Genomic DNA, 21,516 nt, shown 5'->3' with positions numbered 1-21,516 from the left:
GAACTTTTCCCTCACCAGCATGCGCAGGTGCAGGTGCTGGTCAGAGAGCACATGAGCACATATTCTCCAGACACAGAAAGAGGGAGCCAGCAGGGGCCCTGCAAAGATAAGGGTAGATTGGGGAACAGGGGGGTGACTGCTTCCTGCTTCCTGGCCTCCCATGCCTCTGGGAAGCTGGGAGGGGCACCGACAGCTGCCACCCGCTTCCCTGCTCCCTGAGGCTCAGGGAAGCCATGGGAGCACCAGCAGCTGCTGCCTCCTTCCCAGCTCCCAGAGGCATGGGGAGCCAGGAGCCCATCCATGGCTGCCACTGGGTTTCTGGCTCCCTGCACCTTGGTGGATCTGGGAGGAGCCAGCGCTCCCCGCCATATTTCCCTGCCCTGTATTTGGGATAGGAAGATACAGTAAGTAAGTAATGAGTGCTGCTGTTTGGGTACTTGTGAGGATTTGAAACTGAAATCTCTAGATCTAAAATCATATCCTTCTTTGACTCAGACATCTAACCCTGTGCAAGGGGGGGTCAAAGAGCCACATTTGGGTTATGTATACGCTACATGATGAAGTTGAATTTAAGGCAGCTATTTCAATCTTACAACATCACTGTCTTCACGGTGAATACCATTAGTTTGATTTTAGGGAGCCCTAAGATCGACATCATAACATTGTCAAAAGTGGCTGGGTGTAGCCTCAGCTATGTCTACACTAGCCAAAAACTTCAAAATGGCCATGCAAATGGCCATTTTGAAGTTTACTAACGAAGCGCTGAAATACATATTGAGCGCCTCATTAGCATGCGGGCAGCTGCGGCACTTCGAAATTGACGCGGCTCATTGCTGCGTGGCTCATCCAGATGGGGCTCCTTTTCGAAAGGACCCCGGCTACTTCGAAGTCCCCTTATTCCTATCTGCTCATAGGAATAAGGGGACTTCAAAGTAGCCGGGGTCCTTTCGAAAAGGAGCCCCGTCTGGATGAGCCACACCGCGGCGAGCCGCGTCAATTTCTAAGTGCCACAGCCGCCCGCATGCTAATGAGGTGCTGAATATGTATTTCAGCGCTTCATTAGTAAACTTCGAAATGGCCATTTGCATGGCCATTTCAAAGTTTTTGCCTAGTGTAGACACAGCCCTCAAGTTCAAATTTAAAAGTTCAAATGAAGGCTAGTGTGGAAACGCCATGTCTTTAAATAAAATTCCTTAGCCTCCCCAGGTGTCCCCTATGTATCCCACAATGCCTCGTAGTCCTCCACTCTGGCCAGTTCCATCTCTGCTGCTCTCCAGGTGAGCAGGGCAGGAGTTAGGTAACAGGAAGCCCGAGAATTTGAATTCAGCACCAGGAACCCCATGGCTCTGGGGTCATGCTTGTGTGAGAGGCTGAGAAACTTCTTTCTTTCTTTGCTGTCAGCATGGTGAGCACACATCTACCCCTTAAACCTAGCCCAGACACAGAGTTCATGGTTCTGTCTCTGCCTCTGCGAGCTGAGCACTTGGATTTTTTTTTTCTGCACTGGCACTAGCCTCTGCCCTGTTGCACCACGTGGCAGTTAGGCTGTTGTGTGTGCTGTGTGGAGCCGGGGGCTGGGGGGGTTAGGCTTGTATGAGAAGCTGAGAAACTTCATTTCTGTGGTTTACATTTGTGCAGGGCCCCGTCTTCCTCCCCCACAGGCACCACACAGTCAGGATCTTTCCTGTGCCCAACCACATCACATGGCTAGCCCCTAACCCAATAAAAGGGCATCCCTGCTGTTCAGGGCAGACCATGCTGCCAGGCAGCGCCATGTTCTGGCTTGTGCACAGTGAGGGCTCCCAGGGCAGGAAAGATTTTGCAGGGCTTGGCTGTCGCCCAAGGGAAGTCTCCACCAGTGGCTAAGATTTGCAGGGGCTTAGAGGCACCGGAGGGAACATCTCAAGTGGCTGTCAAGCTACAGACCACACACACCTCTGCCCAGGAAAGATTTTAGGGGCCTGCTTCCAACAGGGGAAAGCCTCCCCCAGTGGCTAAGAATTTCAGGGTTTTGCTGCTGCTGGGGGACCACATCAACTGGCTGTGCAGTCGCAGACCCCACACCCCTCTTCAGCAATGAGGGAGACCAGCCCCCACACAGTCAACCAGGGCGCTCCCCACTCCCGCCTGAGCAACGCTGCTTGTTGAAATTTGGCGAGCCCCATCTCCCCCACTGGACAAGTCTGTGTAGTGAAGTGGGGAGCCAAAACCTTTTCTGTCCTTCTCTTTCTTCACACTTTGGCCCCCTTCACACAGGGAAGAGTGGCTGGAGGGCCAGTTGAGAGGACACAGGCACAGATACCTTGTTGCAGTTGAAGCCCATTGAAGACATCTTCTGTTTTTTGTAAAATCTTTGATATTTCAGTTGTTTCTTGTCCTATCCTTCTCTTTCCTCAAACTTTGCCCCCCTTAACACAGGGGAAAGTGGCTGCAGGGCCAGTTGAGATCACACAGACTCCTGGGTGATCCCAGGGCACAGAAGCATTCATGTACGTATAAATTTGTCGAGCCCCAGCCCTCATGTTGGGCACCTCTGTGTAATGACCCAGGAAGCCAAAAGCCTTGTCTCACAAAATGTCTTTTTTTCCAAACCTCTACTATCCTACCCTTTCCTCAGGCTTTGCATTGTTCTTGTATTATTTTCAGGGATCAGGTTTCTGTAATCAAGGGAGGGAAGACAGTGGTTGGAAGGCTAGTTGAGAAGCCTCAGACACCTGCTGCTGTTTGTAAAATCTTTGATAATTCAGTTATAAAAAGCAATTCAGTTATAGAAGCAAGAGATTTCAGTTAATTTTTCGATGCTCTGCTTTTCCTTCTTTCCTTCTGGAAAAATGGCCATTTGCTTTCCACCGGAGGAGAATGAAAGGCAATGCAGTCTGGGAAGATGATGTCACACACCCACAATCACTTGGGGACATTTTTTCCCATGCTGCACTAGTGAAAATACCCAGAATGCTACAGGGATGAGGGAACTGTGGGATAGGTTCCAACAATGCATTGCTGCAGCTGTCAATGTTTGGTGGTTGAGTGTGGCAGCAATGAGTCAACTTTGTGAAGAGCATATGAGGAGGTGAGAAGACTCAGATTCAAATTTGTAAAACCCAGGGTTACAAAATTAATTTTAATAAATTTGAACTTATCTCATAGGGTAGACATAGCTAAGTTAGCATGGTTTACACAAGCACATAATATGATGTGGTTTTTCTGAAAGACCGCTTGACACAGTAGGTTGCCAATTCCATCTGCAGTGGCCTTGTGGAACCTGAATGAGATGTAAAATAGATCGAGGAATTGAACTCCGTGGGAATGGAGGAGATGGATAGGGGAGAGAACAAGGAGAATTTCTGAGACTGGAGGGGTTAGCTGGCTCCAGGCTGGGAAAGTGTGTCCCAGTAGTTTCTATTGCCATTCCTGTGGTTGGTGCCTTGTGCCCTCTATTCCCCTCACCTCCTTGGTGGTAGGCACTCTCTGCACCATTGCCTCCCACGCAGCCACTGGTGCCCTCTGCCATCCCCCACCTTACACTGATGGCATGCTCCTGCCTCTCCCTGTCTGACTCCACTGGGACCTGTGGTAGCTGGAGGCTGGGGCCTGGCTGGTCTGGGCAATCCTACCGCATCCTCATCAGCCAGGTGGATCTTGTGGCCTTGGAAGCTGCTATAGCCTTTCTTCCAGATCTTGCTCATATCTTCCTCTGTGTGAATGCAGCAGAGTCTACTGTCAGGTATTGGTGTGTAGACAGAAACATAGACAACCCGACCCCCCAACACACATTATTTCCATTGAAGAGATGGTAGTCATCCCCTCTGCCCTGATCCTGGTTGAATAACTGCCCTCATACAGAAAAGCTACAGGTAATAAAGGTTGTAAACTACATGGAAGTATTAATAACATTCAGAGGAAGGGCTGGCTGCAATTAGAACATCTATTTTCTGCCTTACATTTCAGTTCCCTTTCTTCAAGACTACAAGATACTATATAGGGGAAGAGTCTCTTCTCTCTCACTACATGTGACTATCAAGTCAGATATGTGATATATCTGGTGTATTTGTGAAATATGAGATAGTTTAAATGACATTAACAGACCTGTAGGCAGAAATTTGGGGGGGTGCACTCTTTTTTATTTTTATTTTTTTGTAAATGTGGACCGCAATTTTTTAAAATATAAAGGAGTTCAAAATAGCCATGCAAAGAGTGTGCATAAGGGAGGTTAATGGAAAATTTGAGTGGAAACAGTGATTGGTAAAATGATTTTGTCATAAAATACTAAAAATTATGCAATAATAAAGGTTTTATAGAAATTACCTTCTGGGATCTTGCTCTAATATTATTACAGCAAGTATTAATATTAATACTTGTAGTATTAATGAAAAACATTATTCCAAAATATTGCAGTCTTCATCTTCAGAGTTTTTCAGTTAAGGCTGTGTGTAGTCTAATAGCAATGAAATAGATTTTAGGTGACAGCAGACTTTTCTTCATGACAGTAAGTTCACATTGTTGTCTAAGATGTGTTTGTGGTTAGGTTCCATCTTTAAGGAGAGTCTGAAGCTCTAGTTTTCTGGGCAACTTCCATGCAAATATCTCCACCACTTCATCCCAGTCCACTTTGGCTGCTCTCCATGCACAGCAAGTGCTGTGTGGGGCTCTTGCAGCTTCTCCTCCCTTTCCTGTTGCTAGTAGTCAAGTACATGCTGGGAAATGTAGTCCCTTCTCCAGGGCCAGCTCTCTTGCCAGGGAGCTGGCCAAGGAACTACAGCTCCCAGGGTGCCCTGGGTTCTCCCATCATGCCCTGCAGCCTCCTGCACAGCACAGCAGGGAGGAATGGAGAGAAACCAGACATGGGGACAGAGGCGTTTGTAAGCTTCACAAACACACAGTACGTACAAACCTGTTAAGATGTTAGTTTATGTTTTTATTTAGCCTGAGCTTTACTGTCTGCTTACAGGTTCTTTCCTCTTTCCTTTTTGCAGGCTTTTTAGTGCAATTTTAGAACAAGCAACCAAAGCAGATGGGACGAATTCAATAGGAGGGAAAGGTGCCGGATTTGATGTTAAAGCACTGCGAGCTTTCCGAGTGTTACGTCCCTTACGACTGGTATCTGGAGTTCCTAGTAAGTAACATAATCATTTCCCTTTTGTTTTTTGAGTGGGGTTGGAGGTGAGAATGTCATGGGGTGAATGCAGGGGAAGGAATTATTTTTCTGTGGAAAAGTGGAAAAGGAAGCAGGTGTCTCGGGGAGTGGGAGGACTGGGAGGAGAGAGCATGTGGGAGGAGAGAGAGTATTGTAAGTTCATGCGCCTGCATGGTCAATGTGACATTAAATTTAAAGATGTAAGAGTCAAACCTGAGATTGTAGGTGCACATGGATGGGGTGGGGGACTTACTCATGAGAAAGATTTATTACACAGTAACATAAAGTGAGCAGTGTATGATCAAACAATCTCTATAAATAGTGGGAATTGCAGATTAATTGCAAACAAAAATAAATGAAGTTGCAATCTCTATAATGAATCTGCTATAAATCAAGTGAATCAAATAACTGGGATTCTGGCTTTGACGTCATTCTGTATTAGTCTCTCAAATGGCTAACCAAATGGAACAGTGAATAAACACTCTTGTTCACGCAGGGGCTGTTTATAACAACTTCATCCTTCCTACCTGCCCAGCACCTGCTGCTCTGATCAAGAGTGTTCAAAGAAATTCAGAAAAAATTGTCCATAGGACAATAAATAGTCATGATCTCAGTTAAAGTAAAATTAATTTAAATAATTTTAATGACTCTGAAAAAGACTCCAGACACTTTCTGATCATCTGATTTCCACTGTCATACCTCCAGGAAAATTTTGGCTGACAAAAAGCTTCCTTGTCCAATTCTGGAAATGGGATTTGTGTGTTGTTGTATGGCAGGGCTATTACCTTTTGTGTCAAGAGTTCTGTTTGGGAATGAGCCAGTGATAGTTTTTTGGTTGGTTGGTTGTTGGTTGGTTGGTTTTTTGCTTGGTTTTTTTTTTTTTTGAGTCGAGGTTTAGAGTGAAGGACCCCAGCCAGTTCCATAGAGGTTATTGATCTAGTTGGCATAAATTGCCTTGTGGGAAAATGTAAGGAATGGACTTGGGGAGTTGGGTCATTTTTTCTAGAAAGGTTGTAAAGTTTCTATGTTTTATTTGGGAGACTTCTAGGTTGCGAGCTTATTTCAATATTGCCTACCTCAGTCACTGAAAAATCATGAGTTGGGTCCTGCAAATATGAATAGGTTGTCTTAATATCATACAATTAAGTAAATACAACTGGAGTTCTTTCACTTGACTTGGTTTCTGCATCCTTAGGTTGCACACAGGCTTTCTTCTTCAGCTATGATGGTTAGAAATTTTTTCTCTAATAAAAGTTCATACTTCAGGAGCTAGAGCTTTAGGGGAAAAAACTATAAATATTACAAGAGTTAGCAACACTATGCTAGCTCCTCAGCAGCTTTTGAATGTCCAGATAGAAGCAGTAGCCAGGTGTGCTATGTGCTCAGTGACGAAAGTTGGGACTTTTCCTCTCAGATGTGCACCTTACAATAGTTATCAATGCCTTACCCCCTGTGGATGGGATTAGTGCAGGTTTATTTTTTTTTTAATATCCAGTTATCCTAGAAGACGTTTTGGAAACTTTAGTTAATGCAAAATCTGTTTGCTCACTTAGTTTACTACATTAAGGAAGTTTATCAGTGGGGAAACTGGTGAACTGTCTGGCTTGTTGGCAGGGAGTAGGAGGAGCCAACAGAAGGTGGGAGCAGTTGGGAAGGGAATTACTGTTTTGATTTGGGAAGATTATATAAGAGCTTTCTATCTTGAAGGACTTGCAGTGGTCGTCCATGCTTGAGTGTCCAGTTTGGGTCAATTGTATTCAAGTAACTGTAGTTTTGTGTACATTGAAAGTTTTCAGACTGGTGCAGTTAGAAATTTGAAAAAATGAACTACACCTAGCAAGGTAGGTGACTGTTGGCCCCATTTTGCAGATAGGGAAATTGAAGCAAAAAACGAGTTCAAGGCTCATATTTTCGGAACTATCTCCTTATTGGGTGCACAGTCTTAGACACTTGGACCACAGCCATGAACCCTTGGCTCTAAGTTCCATCCATGCTTAGTCTGCATGACCAGGCTGCCTCTTATGCTGTTGAGTTGCACCCCTTCACAGCAATAATCCACCAGGACTGCTCAACAGAGAAATCAGCTGAGGCTTCAGTCAACCAGCTACAAGGAAGCTTGTGTTAACTTTTATATTATCAGTGGCAGTCCAAGTCAAACTGTTCCTTCACACAGGGTCTGATGCTCTCCCAAAATTGACAGGTTCTGTAGCCCTGCATTCAACAGACCCCAAAAGCCATTTTGGATTGACTGTACAAGGGACTATAAATAATCTGTAATCTTCATGAATATGAATGGCTGATTTTTAACCCTTGTGATCATGTGGATATTCTTGAGGCTACCTTTGCCTGAAAAAGAGCTAGGCAATTTATTTAAAAGAAAGCTGAAATCAGCTCTGACATTTCTAGGTCACCACAATCATGATTGATCCAAGGCAGGAGGCCATTTTGCCCCTCAGCTTTGGCTGTAACATAACATCTTTATGTTTCCGTGTTCCAGTTTCTAAAATGGGTGATCCTTAGGCATCTTCAAATGGTGTAGTGAGATTTAATCTATCCTTTTTATTAAGTGTTTTGAGATGCTTGGCTCAAGTCTGTTACAAACATGAGGAGAGATATTATTTGTTCTGGACTATGAGTGATGCACTGTGAGGCAGGATGCTGATGGTGTGTGGTTCCCATTCCCAAGATGCCAAGTATTGTTGCTTTTATAACAAAATAAATTAAGTGTTAAATAAGCAAAACTTTTTTCTCTTTGTTAAAATCCTTCTAAAGTTGTTATTGCAGCTAAGAAGCTCGTCCACTCCAATCTCTGGAAGCAGAGGTTTCAGAAGTTTGAGTGAATAGGTAACATTTTCTAAATTGTCTGATAACCTCAGAGCCCAAGCCCATTTTCTAAAATGGTATAAATATTTAGGAACCTAAGTCTCCTGGGAAGTCAATGGGGCTTAGGCTTGTAATTACATTTCATTTGCAAGTGGGACTTAGGCCATGTCAGTGCATGCAGTGCTACATCTTTATTGATACATTTGCACTGCTGCAGCACATCTTGTGAAGATGCTCTAAGCTGAAGGGAGCATTCACTGGCATAGAAAACACACCTCCTTGAGTGGCAGAGGCTATGTCAGTCGAGGAACCTCTGCCACCAGCGTAGTGCTGTTTACATGAGTGCTAATGTCAGTATAATTTATGTTGCTTGTGGGAGTTGTTCAGTCACGCCCCTGAGCAAAATAACTTACCCTAACATAGCCTGTAGTGCAGGCATATCCTTAGGCTCCTTCAGGGTAGTCTGATGCTGTAGGAATTCCAGTGGGGTCATACTAGCACACTGCTTGTAACATGGCTTTATACCAACCTAACTGTTACTGTTTAGCAAGGGGAGTAAGCTGTACTGCTCTGAGGACAAGTCTACACGTAAATAGCTGCAATGGCATAGCTGCACTGATGTACCTGTGCAACCGTAGTGTTTTAATCAAGATGCTCTAAGTCAACTGGAGAGAGCTCTTCCATTGATGCAGTTGGTCCACCTTCCTGAGAGGTGGGAGCTGTGTTGGTGGGAGAAGCTCTCTGCATGGGGGAGGGAGATTAGGTCACTATAAAAATGTTGCTCATGGGTGTGGATTTTTTACACATCTGTCAGATGTAGTGATACCAACATAAATTATTGTAGATCAGCCCTCAGGCATCTTTTGTATCAGCATAATAGCATCGACACTAGGGCTATACAGTAGACCCTTGATTTAATGGACCCTGATTTAACAGACTTCAGAAATAATGGATGCCAGTACGTGCTGCCCCCAAACAAATGTTGGCCACTCGCCAGAGCTGCCACTGCCAATGGAGCTGCTGGTGATGGAGCTGCTGTGAGGGCCACCGAAGTGGCAGGAGCCACTGGGGCACCTGCAGTGGCTGGGGCCACTGTGGCTGGAGGAGCTGGTGGAATGGCTGTAGCCACCTCTGCTGGAGCTGCCATGAGTTCCTCCCACCTTGCAAGGTGCCTCCAGTCCTGCAGATTTGGATTTAATGGACTTTCAGCATTAATGAACACTCCTTCCCCACATTAGTCTGGTAAATCGAGGATTTACTATATTGTTAAAAAATCATATCCCTAACCAAGACAGTGGGACTGGTTAAAAATAACTGTGTAAACCAGGCCTTAGTCATTCAAGACCTTAAACATTTTACCCAGTGTTTGTTTGTTAGGGGTTATAGAATTGCATAGATTGCTAGGGCCAGAATGATCCCACAGGCCCCTCATCTCAGGAGGATTTTGTTGACTACTCTTTTCTCTCCTTACATGATTTTGATATTTTTAAAATGTTGAGCTTTTAAAATTATTTTACGACTCTGTGCTGAGGAGGGCACAAAGCCAATATCTGATCTGTCTGTGATTCAACTAAAAACACCTCTTGATTATCAGAAATTGTAGGCTACTCCACCCTGCCCCAGAACTGTCTATTGCCTTTTAAAACCCATTCTCAACCACTTTTTACACCACCTCATCTGGGTGTCCAGTGCTGTTGTCACTGTAAAAAAACTGAACCTCTTTAAACTTTATTACGTATACTCCTGCCACAGGTCAAAGTATATGTACTGCATCTGTATTCCACCTCTGTGGTCCAACCGTGGTACCCACTGTAGGATCTTGGTTCTCTGGACATCATCTCTTCTGGGCAGAATCCCACATCTCTCTCCCTCCTGGCCAGGGTTTTTCCACAGTCCCATGTCTACACTGTTACTTCCTACTAGCTAACTGCCTAACTAAACCAGCCCCCACGCTTCACTTACACTTTCAAGTATCAGAGATGTAGCCGAGTTAGTCTATCTTCAGAAACAACAGGAAGTCTTGTGGCACCTTATAGACTTTGCCCACGAACACTTATGCTCCAAAGTATCTGTTAGTTTACTCTTTCAAGGCTTTGAACAGCATAACTGCCAGCAGTTACAAGTTACTACAATCCCTTTATAAGTGAGCACATATATTTTGAAGGCAAAGCGTTACCAAGAAAATATAAAAAAATAATAAAAGTTACAACACAAATGCTAAACACTCACCAGAATTCACCCATCAGTTTTATTGGGCTGCTGTAGGCTAGTTACCCAAAAGTCCTTTTTTTTCCTCTGTCAAGCTGTGGAGAGTCCAGTTTCAGCTAGTATGTGTAAACCTTTCCAAGCAATGGTACATTTTCTGGAGATGATACAGCCTGAGTGAATTTCTCTAAACATCCCGTCAGTATTCAGGGGAATTCCACTTCTGTTTCTCCTCTGTGGTTCAGCAAGGGTACCCACTCTTGGCTTGCATCTAAACAGCTGTTGCCTTTCTTGGCTGGAGACATGTCTCTGTCTCCCTTCTCAGAGGATATTCCCAGGCTGGACAGTTCCCTTGCCTTCAATATGTCATTACCAGCACAGACAGGATGGGTCCTAGGACACCTGCCTATTTTCTCTTCAGAGATGGATGATAGGGTACTTGCCACAGATAAAAGCTACAACACAGGCCTTTATAAGCACCCCTATTTTACACCTGAAGTAAAAACATTAGAGAGAACATATTAAAATCAATATGTACAGGGAAATACAACGGAGCTGACTCTAATTCAGAAGTTTTAGCTTAATTCAATAAAGTTTACTTTAATTCTATTTGGTTTGTTCAGGATATTATAGTGACATTTCCCACTGTTCTTAATTTTTGGAGGAGCTGTGGTAACCCTTCCACAAGGAATATGTCACAACTTCCTGTTCACATAAATCTATGTTTCACTTCCTGGACTGCATTGTCCTCCTCTGGACATTGCCCTCTGGCAGTGTCCACCACTCAATCCTTGCCCCCTTCTGGGGATATCAGCAGTCCTCAGTCCTTACACTTGCCACTGCGGCCAACTGTAACCTGAAGTCTCACCTCTTGTCTCAGTAGCAGGCCACAGTCCGTATAGACCATGCTCCAGTGTGGCTAGGTGAGGTGCAAAGGTGAAGGGGGGCCTAGGCAGTGTTTCCTGTAAGATGAGTACTTGGGCAGCCACCCAGAAGAGATTAAAGTGCTGCCCAGCTGATTAGCAGAGCACCCACAGCCGGCAGCATATGTTTCTATTGGTGATACACATCTGCACATGCTTTGGTGCACACAGAATGGAAACAATTAGAGGGAACGCTGGACCCAGGACTCCCATTGCTTTGGGTTCTGACCCAGGGACTCTCTGATGGCAGCCCTGTCCTGCCCTTCTTCACTCCCTGTAACTGCCCTCAGTGTTCCCTGGATCAGTTCCCTATGACTCTTGTGCCTTCTTGCCCTTGTATCAAGGCCTACAGCCTGGCAAGTATCAGGCTGAGACTCCTCTCCAGCTCCCTTAAGACTGCCCAGCACTGCTCCACCCCATTTCCCTTGAAACCAGTCTTTCCACTTCACTGGTCAGGGTCCAACTGCCTTCTGCTCCAGCAAGTAGCCTGTTGATGGGATCCCTGTGAGCCTCGCCCTCTGGCTTGCTTTAATCCCTCCTTTACCAGCGTGGGGCACCAGCCCCGCTACACTCCCTTGCTGTAAATCAAGCTGCTTAATTATTTTCCAACCTTCAGCGGAGAAAAATTGATTGTATTGTGTTTCTGTTTCTGGTATGCCATCAGTCTAGTCAACTAACCAAATATCTTTTTATGTAAGTTATCTCTGGCCAATATTTTCAAACATGAAGGCCTAAAGCTAGGTAAACATATCCATATTTGGGTATCTAATGAAAAGAAACCTGATTTTCAAAGACGCTGAATACCTTACTGCTCCCACTAAAGTCAGTGGGCACACGTCCCTTCTGAAAGTCAGGCTATTTTCAATGAGGTACTTAAACGTGAATGTGGGTGTCAAATTTTAGATACTCCCTTTTGAAAATGTTGGCCTATGTCACTATCATAATCTCCCATTACACCCTACAATGCTCTCTCTTTAGCTGTTATACTTTTCTACAACTTCCTACAATTGTCTTCTTACTCTCTCAGTGCTCTCTCCCCTTATTCCTCGCAAAATTTCTCTCCTTATTCCTTTCTTTGATATTCCCTTGTGGTATGTTCCATTCTTTAACTGTTGCATCCAAACTGTTCAAACCAGGGTGGTCATCTTACTCCTGCTGTGTAGCCAGTCTGCAGCAGTGCTTATATATGACAGCACATTCCTCACACACTGCAACAAGAGGGAGGGATGATAATGTCCCAGAGCCATGTAATAAAGATGAAGGGTAGAGCCAGCGTTTGCACTGGAACGGGGAAAGCAAGATGTGCTTTTTTAGAAACACTGGTGCAGATAAATAAGTCCTAGCTGCATACTTTACATTGGGTGGAGATATCACCAAGCATCTTGGAGGGTTACTGTAATGCATTTTTCCTGTGTCTGGATTCTGTTTAAATGGAATGTTCTTTTAGATATATTGTACTTGTTTGCCAAGTGTGGTTAGATTTTGAGGGTACAACAAGAAGGCAGCTTGCAAAAGGTGTCTCTAGTGTTTAGAACCTGGTATGCCTTTTCTAGATATAACTTCTGTGGTCCTATATCTATAATGGGAATAACTTTCTTTTCTTTAAGAAATTGGTCTAATAGCACCAGATCCATGGAGAAATATAACCAGAGATCCTAGTGTTCCATCCAGCCCCTGCCAGAGCCACTGCCAGTATATGTAAGAGCATCCCTTAGACTTTAGAAAACAAGAGTAGCAGCTAGCTGGGTACAGTGTATTCAACAGCTTGGCCTTCCCAGAGAAGATCAGTTATTTTTTCCCCACATAAGCAAATGTTCTGTTCTTTTGTCTGGATTCCAGGTAAGTCACCGACATTTTTTATCTGAAGGGAATTTTAAGTTTCTACAGCTCCTTTCATACCTGATATATGCAAAAAGTCTTTTGGAGCAATGAGGTAGGACTGGTACTATATTTAGGGCTCAACCCTGAGGTACACCTGACCTGGGATTGGTGCACCTAATGAGAGGGATCCAAGTAATCCTGAGGTTGGCCAGAGGCCAGTGCAGCTCCTATTATCATATCAGAGACCCCCTTGGGACTGCTTTGATTTATGTTCAGAGGCGGGTGTTCCGCCAGCTGATGAGCAGACTGCCTATATCAATCAGGAAGGGAGAAATAGGGGATTTTATGCTATTCCAGTGTTTCCCTGTGCAGGGGGAATTCTCATCTTCCCATATAGACATGTTTGAAGTAGCTTTGTGCCATTCCGTAATGCAAATTTGACATTAGAGGAGACTATAGATGAGGGCTGGAGAATTTTATACCTGTGCTTTCTCTGGCACAAAGCATCTACCCTTTTCCTAACCCTAACACGTAGCAGTAATCTCTCCCCTTCAGCAATCCTGCCCTGTCTCTGTCACCCCCTTTGTTATCCCTCAGCTGCCCATTGAAATAAACACAGCTGCATTGATTTCATTGATTACACTCAGTGAAATTTTTTTATTCTAAGTGTCTACACTGGGTTATTTGAATGTGCAATCAAAAATTGTGCTTGTATTTTCTTTTTTCCATTGCCAAGGAATTAAATGCAGAACACTGTGTTGATTAAATGCTACAGTTTAGATTTTAAATGCACAGGAATCTGGAAATTAAAAATTTGGGTTACTGCAGCAGCCATAAATGTCCTCACTGCACACATGCAGTACATTACATAGGGACGTGAGAAATATGTGTTTTTCTGTTTGTTGGATACATTTATTCAGGATTAAATTTCATCTCATTACAAAAACCAGTCAGAGGCACACATTTTGTTCAAAAATATTTTTTCCCTGTCAGTGCATAGTTAGCATAGCCTTTTCCCTTCTTTGCATGCAGCCAATGTCACTGGTGGGTCCAGGGGATAAGTTTTTTCACCATTAAATACTTGATGGTGTGGTAAAAATACAAGATTTTGGGGAGCTCCTGAGATGCCTTCAGCTGAGATGATTGGAAGAATCACTGATCAAATATGTAAAATGTTTCTTTCTGTACATTTATATGAAGGAGATAATTCATCTGTCATCGGAATCAATGTCCTTGGCTAATGTCTGCCCTTCAGACTCATGTGTTCAACACATGGATGCCAGTTATCCTGTATATTTGAGGACAAAATTTGACTTGCAATCTTCAGTGCTCCACTAAATTTTGTTGGTTCATTTACTAGTGTGGCAGTCACAAAAATCTAGCTTTTTTCCCCTGTCTTATGGGCTCCCACACTGCCAGATATTTTGCACTGTAATGCAGATTTCCTGTGTGCTACCTCATTGCTAAACAAACCTCCTTAACCATCTGCCTTGTCTCTGTAGCATATACGACAGCAACTGAGGACGAGCTCTTTCAGCTTTCCCAAGTAATTGCCTAGCTGTTTTTAATCTCAAGCAGCCAAGGGGAAAAGTAGGGAGAGGTAAAAATATAAACCAAGTGGCCTGGGCTTTCATTGTATTTGTTTATTCCACTGTATTACATTTAAATCTGTGTCCAAATTATGAACTCAGTCCTGTAAATCCTCACTTCCCGTGAAGCATCTCTACCCATGAGATCGATGCCATTGATCTTAAGAGAGCTACTCCCACTCACATAGAATCACAGAATACTAAGGGTACATCTGCACTTATCAGAATGTTGATGCACTGGCAGTTGGTCTCCTGGAGTTTCATTTAGTGAGCCAAGTGGGGATGTGGTAAATTAAACTCTCATGGCACCACCATCGACCCAAGTGCTCCTAGCAGTCGTGGGCGTAAGGGAAGTCAATGGGAGAGCTTCTTCCATTGACATCCTGCTGTGGGGACAGTGGCAGAAATTGATGTCAGATACATCAGCTCAGCTACACAATTCTCATAGCTGGATTTGCATTTCTAAAATTGATTTTCTCCTTGACTGGAGCCCTGACCTAAAACTAGCCTCAAGAGGTCATCAAGTCCAGTACATTGCCCTCACAGCAGGACCAGGTACCATCTAGATCGTCCCTGAGTAAAGGTTTCCGGGATCCAGACATAAATCCCACATTTTTGAAGAGACAGCTTATATAAGGATATTGTTTGCAGTGGAAACAGTTAATACAGTATGATAATATGCATTTAATCTCAGTAAGGAGAATTGCTTACTGAAACGCTGATTTCTTGTCATAATAAAGGTTTTTCTCATATTGAAGGGATGCCAGTGAAAACTAGGAAATATTTGTTATTTGAGCTTCACTATGCAGCTCTTTTAAAAATAGTAATAACTGAGAATGTATCAAATAATAGGGTCATCATTTATCTTACCAGTTACTATGCACACTTGTGTGAGTATTAAAACAGCCTTTGTAAAAGAACAAAACAGCAAATTACAAACACTGTGACTAAGGAAGTCAGGACACGAAAATCATCTCAAAGTTCTTATTGAAAAAATGGCCATAAAATAGTTAAAACAAAATGGAGAAAGAGTCTAAAATAATTGCATATTTCAGTGAGGCTGTGCCTACACTTCAAGATAAATTCAACATTTACTAAATTAGAGTTTTTAATTTTGTTGTTATGAATTCAAATTTAAGTGTCTACAAACCTTTTGGAAATTATATCCACCATTACTCCATGTCGAGTTTCCATATCCCCATTGCCTTATCCAAGTTCATCTGTATGAGCATTGCACTGTGGGTACCTATCCCACAGTGCCTTAGCCCCAGTTGCTTGTGGCTGTTTCATGTCAGAATCCCAAAATGTAAAGCACTGTACCAGAATTCAGAGCATGCAGTAACTGCATGAAAATGAAATGGAGATTGTGCCATTTTCTCCAGCATTTTCTACAACACAGTGCTAGCACAAGCATGGATCCCCAATTGTTTCAAGTCATTGCACACACTGTTGCAGCAACTTCCCAGACTGTCGTGCAATTTTGGTTTATATTAGAAATTGCGGTGATGGTTCAGTATGATGCTGCTCCTGATGATGATAGTTTTGAAGAGCAAATCTTTCAGGTGCGATCCAAGAACTCACAAATGCTGGCTGCTGTGGATGCATTGCTAACAGTGGAGTGGTGGTTTTGGTGATGGAGGTGGCCCATGCAATCTGTAGGCATCTCCTCAGGAAGACCATGACCCTGGGATACGTACAGGCCATAGTGGATGGCTTTGCTGCATGGGGTTTCCTAACTGCAGTGGGGTAATAGATGGCATGCACTTCCCCATACCTGGCCTCTGAGTATATAAACCAAAAGGGATACTTCTCCATGGTTTTGCAGAAGTTGGTATATCACAAATGTTGTTTCACTGACATCAGCATGGGATGGTTGGGGGCAGGGGGAGTATTCATGAAGCATGCATCTTCGGAAATTCTGGTATGTACAGAAAGCTCATGGGTGAGACTTTTTTCCCAGCGTAGAAGATGCCTGTTGTAATATTGGGTGACCCTGCTTACCCTCTGCTCCCTTTTCTTAGAACCCCTACACAGGAGCCCTGGACCACAGCAAGGAAAACTAAGTCAGAGACTCAGCAGGTGCAGAATGGTGCTGGACTGTGCCTTTGGCTTTTTAAAAGTGAGGTTCAGATGCCTCTTGACCTGTTTGGACCTTTTTGAAACTAATGTCCCCGCCGTGATTACAGCATGTGCTATTTTGCACATTTGTGAATCCCAGTGGGAGAATTTCCCATCTATCTGGAATTCTGAGGCTGAGGCCATCAGCAGGACTTACTCACAGCCACCTACACAGCCATTCACCAATAACCATGTGGAAGCAGCAGGGATAAGGGGTGCTTTAAAACATAGATTATGAATGATCTGGCATGCACATGATAGCAATGTATTTCTCTGTTGTAATACTTACCAAGCCCCACCCCCAAACAGATTTGTGCTCCCCACCAAATGTGAACCAATAAATCAAACCATGTCTTACTGAAAGAATGCTTTTACTTGGTGAGAGGGGACTAAATTGCATGAAATAGAATGGATGTGGAGGAAGGGTTATTTTCCTAAGAAAGGGCATCTGTGCTTTCAGCCCACCACCCACCACCAACCACCCCCGAAAGCTTGGATCCATTGGCCACCAGTCTTCTATGGACCTGGGCTTAGCAGCAAGCCCCTGTACTTTCAGCCCTCTCTCCCCTGCCCAGTTCCCCACAACGATTTGTGTACACTAGCACTCGTGCATGCCAAAAAGTCACACCAAGCTGAAAAGAATAAGTTTATTTTGTGTGGAGGAGAGATTTAAGTAGCAGGGGAAAGAAGCCTTGTCAAGGGTGGTAGAATAGTCTTTTGCAGTGGCCATTAGGGCTAGAGGGGCAGGCTGTTCTTGCCCTTCCTCCCTGCATTCAGGGACCTTGATGCTGGCAGAGAGGATGAGCTGTCTTCAGGGGACTCTGGGCAGCAGTCAGTGGAGCCCACAGTGCTTCATTTGGAGTCCCTCTCCAGCTGCAACATTGGACACAGGACCTCTGTTTGGTCCCTCACTGCTGCTATGAGCTTTGCTGCTTGCTCTAGCATTTTCTGCTGTCACTCAGCTGTAGTATGATACCACTGAGCTATACTTTGCCACCACTGAGCTGTGTCCCTTCTCATCTTACTGATTTCTGACTCAGACCATTCCATGTGCTGCAGGATCAGATTCTGTTTGCTCCTTTTTTGCTTCCTTGCCCTGTCTCCCATGCTGGTGATGGCAACTGTAAAGTGAAGGTCAAAATTTAGACACAAACTAGACAAAGCACTTCCCCATGGAATGAATGGGTCTCTGTCTCTCTTATGAGAGAAAGTTTTTTTGGTTTTTTGGGTTTTTTTGCAAGGCGATTTAAATCTTATCAAGGATGGGATTCCAAACGTGCATTGCACAATCCTTCATTTACCATCATTTACCCAGACCATTTCATTATGGACATGGTAAGCTAGTGTCTGCTTCCCAGAGGAGGGCTCCAAATAAGGGGAAGCCTTCCAGTGTCCTGGGGCAGGGGAAAAACTTATTTTGGCCACTCCTGGAGCAATCCTCCACAATAAGCAAGCTGAGTGGCAAGAGGGGATGGTGGAGAAGGGTTCAATTCCAGCCACATGGACAGCTGGGTGGGGGTGGATCCCTGTAAAGTAACAAGAAATGCTGGAGGGAAGGGCAGTTTTCATACCATCTGCCAGGCTGGGGAAAAACGTTTCTCAGTGGTCACTGAATCAGCCCTCATCAGGGAAAAAAGTCCACTTAAAGGAGGGCAAACCAGCCTGTGCCGCACAGGCTGGTTTGTGGTAGCAGAGTCTGCAGAACCTGGCAGCCACATGGCAAGGGGGAATGGTTCAGTTCCAGCCTCATGGATGGTGGGTTGGGGAGGGATCCCTGTCAGGTGAAAAGAAATGCCAGGGTGAAGAGGACGTGAGGGGAGAAGGCCCGGACATCCTGCAATCCATGCTTGGGGGTGTAAACCAAGTGCCTGGCCTCCAGCCACATAGTGTGGCAAGCACTCCAGGAAAATGTAAAAGGGCAGGAAGCATGGGAAAAAAATCTGATCCAAATTCCTGTGCTTCTTCAGGTTGCCAGAGAAGACATCACCTCTTAAAACTAAGAGATATTGACAGAGAACAGCTGCTCATCCTGTGTGATCACGAGCCTGGAAAATGTGCCTTTGAGGAGCTCTCCAAAAAAGAAAAGCGCTCCATCCCCAGAAATATTAACATGCTGTTCTGAGGGGCACAGATCCATAGAAAATCTGTATTCAGATACATACCTATTCCTATACATACCCAGAATCCACTTCTAACATTCAGAAAAAAGTACCAGAACAGCTTGGTTCCAGGGACTTGGGGACCAGTGTAGGGGAGGACCAGTTCAAGATCTAGGGCAAAGAGCTCCGGGCTGTTGGGAATAACTTCCTCAGGCCCCTGCTTATTGCCTCCTTTCTTCTCTCCATTGACCTCTTCCTTCTGGGCCTCCAGCTCTTCTTGGATCACCCCTGATTCCAGACCAAAGCATCCACAAGTGTCATAATTAATACTGGGCTCCATGGTGGGGTCAGCCCCAATAAGCAGGTGCAGCTGTTCATAATAGCGGCAGGTCTGTGGAGCTGACCCTGACCACTGGTTGGCTTCCTGGACTCTGTGATAGGCCTGCTGGAGTTCTTTCACCTTACCTGGCATTGCATAGAGTCCCAGAAGTAACCTCTGGTGGTCATCTTGCAGGACATGTGATGACAGAGATCCTCATTTCCCTTTGCGACCTGAAGTCTCCTCACCACTGATTCATCTCCCAAATAGCAAGAAGATCCAGAATCTCCTGATAGGACCACTCTGGAGTTCTCTTGTGAGCCTGAGAACTACTAAGCAGATCACTACCCTGAGCGTTCATGATTGCAGGAGATGGCTAACGATGCTTGCAACCAATGCAGTGCAATGGCTACCAATTAGGTGTGATGTGATGGCAATGGATAAAAAAAATTTTTCATTGTGGACAACCTTTATATTTGTATATATTTATATTTGCACACCTCATTGCTGATGAATTCAAATTCAAATTTAATCAAAAATTTTCAGCCTTCCTGTGATCTTCTTCCTGCACACCTGGATGGAGAGCAGCGGAGAAGGAAGCCGCCATACTTGGCGGGTAACTGCGTAACTTTGTGAATACATATGGGGTATTTCTGGAGGCTAATAAATTTTATTTAAAGACATGGCACTTCCACACTGGCCTTTATTCAGTATTTTAAATTCGAACTTGACTCTACACCCACCCGTTTCCAATGCTATTATGATATTGATTTTATATCAATATTAGCGCTCCCTAAATTGAGCTAATGGTATTTACAGTGAAGACAGTCACTTGGTACAATCACGCTAACTGCCTTACATTTGAATTTATCTCCTAGTGTGGACACAACCTCAGAGATTGTTCGTAATTTTAGTGTGGGCCTAACTTTGCACCCAGGACTTCCAGTTTATTTTTAGTGTTGTGGTAATACCCAGAGATCACAAATATAAATGAGAGGCTTGCATTGGTTGGGGATTTACAAACAAAATTAAACATGGTCATTGCCCCAAAGAGTGAAACATCTCACACTAGCCATCCAGCTTATTCTGAGTATTGTTGGCATAACTGCATAAATGTGTTTTATCTTGACCATAATAGAATGGCGGTACATACTCTTATTGTAACTAGCCATTGACACCAGCAATAGGTTACCAGCTGGCCCCTCATAATGAATGGCTTACATTACCCCATCTATGGAGGACTCTGAGGTATCCAATCAAAGTAGTAAGTATATTACCTACTGTGTCCTTTTCATATATTCTCATCCTCAGTAATACCAATAGGTGCTGTGTGCCGGGGCGAGGAGCAGAGGTCTGGCTCCCTGGCCCTGGAAGGGGTGGAGCCAAGGTCAGAAGGGGTGGGGCTTAGGGAAGTCAACTGTGAGCCCTCCCACCATGCTATCTCAGAGCTGCACATGGAATGACAACACAGCACTCTGCTGTATTTCAAAGGGGCCTGGAGCTCCAGCCACCACTGCTAAAATACCAGGCCCAGGGGCAACTGCTCCTTTTAACACCCCCTTGACAAGCCTGCTCATCCTATGGACATCTCTTCCTCTTCTGATGGCAGCCCCAACCTTATCATCAAGTGTTAGTTCCTGCTTAGATTCTGAATGTCTAATTTTTGCACTGCTTACTCATTTAAGTTCATACAAGCTCTGGTTTGAAGTCTTTTTTCAGTTTCTCTGAAGTGAACTGTTGTTTGCAGATGTTACACAGTCCAAGAAATTTCAGCAAGGCAAATCAGAGGCTTTCTTATTCCTTTTATAAGGTTTGGCCAGCACCCAATGGTTTGCAGAGGCAGAACTGATATGAACTGAAGCAAAGAAACAAGAAGTATGATCATACTGGGTTCATAAAAACTCTTTTTAAAAACACACAGATTTAGTCTAATGGGTGTTTCAGTAACTCGTCAGCAGCAATTAACATGAGGACTTTTTTGTTAGTCTGATTTTCCTATAAGATGACTAGAAATAGATGAATAGTAACAGAGGGAAAGCCGTGTCAGTCTATATTCTATCAAAACAAAAAAGCAGTCCAGTCGCACTGTAAAGACTAACAAAATAATTTATTAGGTGATGAGCTCTCGTGGGACAGACCCACATCTTCACACCATAGCCATACCAGAACAGACTCAATATTTAAGGCACAGAGAACCAAAAACTGTTATCAAGGTTGACAAATCAGAAAAATAGTAATCAAGGTGGGCAAATCAGAAGAGAAGAGGGGTGGTGCGGGCGGGGTTATTCCTGGTTATTCACAGAATCATGGGCACAGTCTCGTGTTCCTCTACTAACATCATATAAGCTATCATGTGCCAACAATGCCCACATGCTTTGTATATAGGACAAATGGTAAACATGCTTCGACAAAGAATGAATGGACACAAAACAGACATCAAAAAGCTCTTAACTCACAAGCCTATCAGCCAGCACTTTAATGGAGT

General features: G+C 44.1%; 1 protein-coding gene across 16 annotated transcripts in view; it reads left to right on the top strand.

Moving 5' to 3' along the window:
• The window catches only part of CACNA1C (calcium voltage-gated channel subunit alpha1 C), an 812,008-nt gene that overhangs the window by 535,026 nt on the left and 255,466 nt on the right, over positions 1-21,516 (top strand). For all 16 annotated transcript variants that reach the window (XM_075005900.1, XM_075005795.1, XM_075005919.1 and 13 more), the window contains exon 5: positions 4,974-5,113. In XM_075005900.1, coding sequence (XP_074862001.1) covers positions 4,974-5,113 — 140 coding nt within the window. The remainder of the gene's footprint in view (positions 1-4,973; positions 5,114-21,516) is intronic.

Source organism: Carettochelys insculpta, chromosome 1, assembly GCF_033958435.1.
Source record: "Carettochelys insculpta isolate YL-2023 chromosome 1, ASM3395843v1, whole genome shotgun sequence".
NCBI lineage: Eukaryota > Metazoa > Chordata > Testudines > Carettochelyidae > Carettochelys > Carettochelys insculpta.
The sequence above is the reverse complement of the archived record's forward strand: the minus strand, read 5'-3'. Positions and strand labels throughout refer to the sequence as shown.